Here is a 7,008-nt window from a genome sequence, read left to right as displayed (position 1 = left end):
TTTTCTTTAGAAATAATTAGAATGAATTGTTAGGAAAGTAGAATTTTCACAAGATTTTCTTCCCATTCCAAACTCTATCTGGCATTATTAAATGTATTTTCATAAACAATCATAGTATTTCAGACAGGACTTGGGTGTAGAGTTGTCAACAATATGCAAAAACCTTTTAAATGCAAAACCTCTTGTATGCACTACCCAAATGAGAAAGTCAATATCAAGTCCAATGAAGTCCTTATATGCTACCCTGCATAGGAGACATTTAGGGTGGGGGTTTTCAGTGCACATAAGCATGCTATTTAAGAGCTTTTCACAAGCCATTTCTCACTTTTGAGAAATGAAGTAAAAGTGATGGAATTACCAATCTAAAAAATAGTGGAATGAACTGGAATTATCAATTCTTTGACTACTTGAAACTCTTACCCACCACATTTCTTAGCCTATCTAGGAATTGAAGACATTCAGCTCTACTTTTCGTGTGTGTGTGTGTGTGTGTGTGTGTGTGTGTATGTGTGTGTATGTGTGTGTGTATGTGTGTGTATGTGTGTGTATGTGTGTGTGTGTGTGTGTGTGTGTGTATGTGTGTGTGTGTATGTGTGTGTATGTGTGTGTGTATGTGTGTGTATGTGTGTATGTGTGTGTATGTGTGTGTGTATGTGTGTATGTATGTGTGTGTATGTGTGTGTATGTGTGTGTGTATGTGTGTGTATGTGTGTGTATGTGTGTGTGTGTATGTGTGTGTGTGTGTGTGTGTGTATGTGTGTGTGTATGTGTGTGTGTATGTGTGTGTGTATGTGTGTGTATGTGTGTGTATGTGTGTGTGTGTGTGTGTGTGTGTGTGTGTGTGTGTGTGTTGGGACCCTCAGAAGTGATTTAGAAACACAGTCTTACCACTGTCCTAAGTCCCAGGGATGCTATAGTCAGTTACCCCTGATCGTATCCCTGTGTTGTGAGGATTCTGTTACAGAAGGAGACCTTCTCATTGATTGTCTCCTGTTTTCCATCCTCTGGAATTCAATGATTTCTAGTACATATGATGGTTCAATATGGGTTCCAGCCATTATCATCAGAAAATCCGCTTTCCCTGTCCCCTTTTAATAAGCTGCCAGGTGATCCCATGGCAGCCATTCCTAACCACATTTGACTTTCTATGGCCTCACTCAGCCTGAAAGAATTCCAGAAGAAATGCTTGCCCAAATGCCCTACATTGACTGCACTGTTCTTCCAGAGAGGAATCTAAAGGGACAAGGAAGTGGGTAGGGCACGGCAGAATGGCAGGACTGAGCATGACCTGTCCAACTTACCCATAACCTTTTATCACATAAATGAGAGCCTATAAACAGAGCTCTGTTCTGAGTCAAACAGGCCATCCTCATTTGCATGCTGGGAACTGGAGCAAAGAGGAGGAAACCTATGTAAAGGCAGCCATGGTCCCCTGTTTTCTGGAAAGCAGTTCTCCTCCTGTCCTGACTACTGCTCCCTTGTAGTGGACCCAATAAACTTGTATTTTATACTTATAGGTGTAAAAACTTATCGGTGTCCCTAATGTAGAAACATAGGGAATAAATTAAGTGATCTTTAGCAGACTTATATTAACATACACATGTAATTTTCCTTGGCACACTGTGTACTTCCATTAATAAATCAGTACTATTGCCCACTTTTGTATCACAAAAATTATTAATTGGAATAAGAGTTAAAGATGCCCTAGTGAGATTATGATCATTTTTAAGGCGTTGTTACTGTATTTATGATAAGTAAGCATCTTAGTTTCCTCTTGTTGTAAAGAGACACCCGTGACCACAGCAATGCTTATGAAAGAAAGTACTTAATTGGGGCTTGCTTACAGATTCTGGCAACAGACAATGCAATGGACAGGTTTAGTCCATTGTCATCATGGCAGAAAACCTGGTGATGGAGGAGATGGGAGCTCTATACCTGAGACTGGGCCTTGTTTGAGCATTTAAAATCCCCAAGCCAGTGACACACTTCCTCCAACAGGCTGCACCTCCTAATTCCTCCCAAGTAGTGCCACTTCTTAATGACTCAACATTCAAATATATGAGCCCATGGAGGCCATTTCTGTTGAAACCACCTCAGCAAGATTTGAGAGTTATTTTTTTTATTACAAACATAACTCTTTTAATTTAAAATATAAACAATGGTATCAAGTAAGTGTATGACAGGTGATAAGATGTATCTGTTTCTTGCAACTGCCATAGTTTTCCTACTCATATTCACTAATAAGAATAGAGTGGCAACTGTGCATCATTGAGAGAATTTTATTTTATTTTATTTTTTTATTTTTTTAATTTTTTTTGACTTTCCAGGGTTTTTAAATAGTCAATGCAGAGGACTGGATCACTTCAGCTCCTTCACTGCCAAACCAGGGGGCAGGGACTGCTCCAGCTTCTCCGCTTTCTCCTTGTCTGTGATGACCAGGGTGTAGGGGTTCCTGCTGCAGCGAACCTTGAACTTCACATTATCTTTGTTCTTTTTGATCTTGACAGATTTGGCATCCTTCCGCCGGGCTGTGAGAAGAAAGTCCTTGGTTTCCTCAATTTTCCGAGGCATGGCTACGGTCGCTCGGCGCTGAGACCGCACCCAAAACACTCACAGCGGCAAGAACCGAGAGAATTTTAAATAAGTTCTTATTTGCAGAGCGGTACTTATCTTCCTCTTTGATTTGCTTAGGCAAAATATTAAAATGAACTTGCATTTCATTGATATACGATTACCTTTACCAGGGAGCCAGAATCCAGAAGCCTCATATGTGACCAAGAAGGATTAAAGACAAAATTAATAATCATGTGTGTAAGAATCAAGCCTCTTCATTGGGAGACTCAGTGGCAGAATTTTGAGCTGCCTTTGTGTGCCTGGTTAAGATATTAATTTTAGGACATTGAAAATCCCAGAATTAAATGCAAGGAAAGTATTTTGGTTACCCAAGAATTAAGTATTGATTTGAATTGGGGTCTCCTACTGTTCTTGAGATATTTGAGATAATTTAACCATTTGCTCCTCTTTCCATGTTCTTCAATACCAGATGAATCTCAGGCCAGTTCTTACAAGTTTTTCATTCATTCATTAATTATTTAATTAATTCATTTATTAATTCAGTATGTGTCCCAATGAGTGTGATGGTGGACATTGGAGAACAACTTTCGGGAGTCAGTTCTCTCCTTCTTCCATACTGTGGACTGTGGTGGGAGGCAGTCCAAAGAAGGTCATCAGGCCTGGAAACAGGTGCCTTTATTGATTAAGCCATCGTTTTGATTCTTAAGCCATTTTTTTTTTGCCTGCCTTTATAACCCTAGTGATTGTTTGAACCATTTATGCTTTCAAAAGAACCACAGACTAGGCCATAGGATAGCAGAAATATAAGCAATTTAAAATTAAATCATTCCAAAAATTACTCAGATGAGAAATATTCTGTTATATATAATATATAGTTCTTAGTGTTTACACTACAAGGCCCATTCTGTAGGGGCATGTACTACCTATACTAACATTTCATCCTTTACATGAGAGGTCTGTTATTGTTTTCTGTTTTTAATAATCAACAGGATAGCAGCCATTGGAAAGTACCACTGATGATCTACTACTGTGCAGAGTTCCCACCAGACAGAATCATGAGTGTGGACTCCAGCCTCTATATATCACAGCGTACCTCCTGTCCTGAGTGTATTTCTTAAACTAGAAAATATACCAGAGAAAAATAATAACAAGACAAGTTGCTACCATTTTCACTACCCAGTGTTTTCAATACATTTGCTGTTTACTTTTTAATAATTTGTAAGGCTGAGATATTCCACAAATAGTTGTACTTTGTATTTATTTTGCAGTTCGTATTTCTTTTTCACTCAAGAAATGTTTGTTAAGTGAGTACTTTCTTTATTATCTGTAGGAGATAAGATTGAAGAAATATGCTATTTTTAAAAAGATTCCATATTTAAGAAACCCACAGGCCTTTTGTCCTCCTGCGCCTCGGCCCCATTCTCCCCAGGTCTGATCTCCACCCTCATATCTCTGTAGAGAAGAGTGAAACCGTGGGCAGGGCATCTCTGTGACAAGCTGGAGACCTAAGTCAGGGTAGGACCCTGACAGGGGGGATATGAGAGTGACTCTAGCAAAGACTCCTAGTAGCAGGGGCCATAGAGGACACCCTCTAACTAGGCAAGTCGCCTAGTAGAGGGAGGAGAACACCAATCCACCCACAAATACTTCAACTCAAAATTCACCTTGCCCACAAGATGTGCAGGGATAAAGAGAGAACAGATAGAGCAGAGACTGAGTGAATGCCCAATCAATGCCTGGCCCAACCCAGGACCCACCACATAGGAGAGAACCAACCCATGACATTAATAATGATACTCTGCTCTGGCTGCAGACAGGAGCCTAGCAGAATTGTCCTCTGAGAGGCTCCATCCAGCAGTGCCTTGAAGCAGATGTGGAGATTCACAGCCAAACATTTGGTGAAGCTTAAGGGGTCTAGTGGGGAAGTGGGGCATGGGGAGTAGAAAAGATCATGGAGGTAACAGGAACCTCACAAGAAGATCATTAGAGCTAACTGACTAGAGCCCAGAGGGCTCAGCCTTGCTGAGACTGAGGCACCGACCAAGGACCTTGCATGGACTGGACATAGGTCCCCTACAAAGATGTAGCCAATGGGTAGCTCAGGCCTCATGTGTGTCCTCTATTGAGGGGACCAGGGGTTCTTCCTGGCATGGACTTTCTTGCTAGCTTTTCTACTACTTCCTCCTGGTGGGACTGCCTTGCCTGGCCACAGTCCTGATGTGACTTGATGAGCTGGGGTGGATGGGTAGGGGGAGCTCCCCTTTTCTGAGGAGTAGGGGATGGGGGATGGGGGAGAGTAAGGGAGGGTGAGACAGGGGCATGAGGAGAGATGAGGAGGGTGTAAAGTGATTAAATAAAAAACAATCCATAAATCCTCCTTACCATATAAGTATCCAAAAGAAATAAAGACAGCCGAAGAGATAGCTATACTATTGTGTTTCCTCGTACACTATTCAAGGGCTGGGATACAGAATGAATTAACGTGTGCAAAAGCAGACAAAGAAGGCGTGGTGAACATACCCGATGGAATATTCTTCAGCATGATGACATAAAATCTTTCATTTGTGGCCATGTGCATAAAACCAGAGACATTATGCTAAGTGAAATAAGCCACGTTGAGAAAGGCAAATGCTGCATATTCTCACACATGAGAGGAAGCACAAATTTGGTCTCACGGAATCAGGGAATATAATAGTGACCGCCAGAGAGTGACAAAAGAGGGAGGAGTAGACAGAAGTTATATATAACATGATATAACATGCACTAAAAATAATAAGAACGAACTGTAATTCTCTCCAGCCTAGAAGAGTGACAGTGATTCAACATCCGTTTTGAAGTAATTAGCAAAGAGGAGGAGTTCTTAATACAAAAAACTTCAAGTTACTCTGGTTTGAAAATTATACATGTTAACACATAAGGAATTATAATACCACTCCCTATAACTATGTGTAATTATTATTTGTTCACTAAAACTATGCCGAAAGATACAAAAGAGCAGAGTCCAGAAATGAGCAAGAAAACAATCACAAATGAACCATTCTAAAATGTCAATTCTTTTGTGGCAGGAGTGAAAAACACTTTAGAATATTCATCACATGGGCATGATCTGGCTGCGCCCCCAACTACATTTTTATTTATTAAAAATAGTACTTAATAGATGTGAGCCACTGTCAGGCTCTGTGCTAGGCATTAACCTCATGGTGATGAGTAAGAGGAACTGCGGACATACCGAAGCAAAATGTATCCTTTTATTTAAAAGAGTTGACTCACTTCTCTATCTATATAAAACAGCTGAATGTTAAGTGGAAAAAAACCCCCACAGCAAAAGCGATCGAATGCAGCATACAGAAATGTATATCAGTTGTGTCGTGCTCTTTAACCTGAAATTAGCACCACAGTTTATCAGCAGTGGACACATGATTCATTAGGACCAAGAGAAGCTATAATTTTAAAAGAAACATGATATTTAGGTGACAGTTTAAAAGGCATTAAATTACTGTGCTCAGCCATGCATTTCAAAATCATTAAAAGGGGGAACAATAAACATTTCTAAAAAAAAGTTGTTCATCCTCTTATTTGGGACAACTTTTAATTGTACTATGTTAGTGATTTATTTATTTATTTTTTAATATATTTTATTAATTTATTCATATTACATCTCAATTGTGTATGTTAGTGATTTACATTAGGCTGTATTTATTAATGGTTGGATCAGTAAAACAATGTATAGCCCAATGAAAGCTGTCTATCATAGCCTTGTGTCTTTCCTGTCTTAGAGACTTGCTTTATTACAAGGACTTAGTAATAATCACAAGTTATTTAAAATGAAATCTGTGACTGTGATGCTTGACAAAGTAAATTTTGACAGCTGATTAAATTTATTCAGAGTGTAGGTTGAGGGTTTGTAAAGTGCCCACATTGAAGCTGGCCTCCTGAGACAGCCGGTGACTCAGAAGTGGGGATGATTTATCCAGTGGTTGTTTAGGAGAGGTGGGAAGCCAGGGGGAGAACGGCTATGTGGATAGAGGGTTTCTTGTGTTGTTGCACTCCAGAAAGAACCTCTCCACACTTTACACATGACCCATGTACTTGGGATAATCTCGGTTAAGTGGGCAAAAATTCCTATGACCCTTGAACACACTGACACACACACACACACACACACACACACACACAAAAAAAAAAAAAAAAAAAAAAAACCAGTGGCTGCTTCTAGTTCTATGGCTTTCCAAAATATCCCATGCGGCCAGGGGTCACTGCACAAAGGCTTTTGCTTTCCGCCCATCAGATCTGGTAGATGCTGTCTGAACAGAGTGATTCTTCTGTCAGCACCCACACGTGACCACTTTGCCCGGGAAGGGGACAAGAAGAGTGCCATACAAATCTTCATAATTTTATGCCAGCGTGTGTTTTGAGATGGATGGTAAATCAATG

The 7,008-nt window shown here is 40.1% G+C and overlaps 1 protein-coding gene across 1 annotated transcript; it reads right to left on the bottom strand.

Annotated features, from left to right (window-relative positions):
• Window positions 1-2,319: 2,319 nt before the first annotated feature.
• LOC311603359 (large ribosomal subunit protein eL38-like) lies at window positions 2,320-2,623 on the bottom strand. The gene has a single exon (XM_084792394.1). It carries the CDS (start codon window positions 2,569-2,571, stop codon window positions 2,359-2,361), a length of 213 nt encoding a protein of 70 aa, XP_084648520.1. The 5' UTR covers window positions 2,572-2,623; the 3' UTR covers window positions 2,320-2,358.
• Window positions 2,624-7,008: the final 4,385 nt, after the last annotated feature.

This window comes from Acomys minous (assembly GCF_964271855.1).
Source record: "Acomys minous genome assembly, chromosome: 8".
Classification (NCBI taxonomy): Eukaryota; Metazoa; Chordata; class Mammalia; order Rodentia; family Muridae; genus Acomys; species Acomys minous.
The sequence above is the reverse complement of the archived record's forward strand: the minus strand, read 5'-3'. Positions and strand labels throughout refer to the sequence as shown.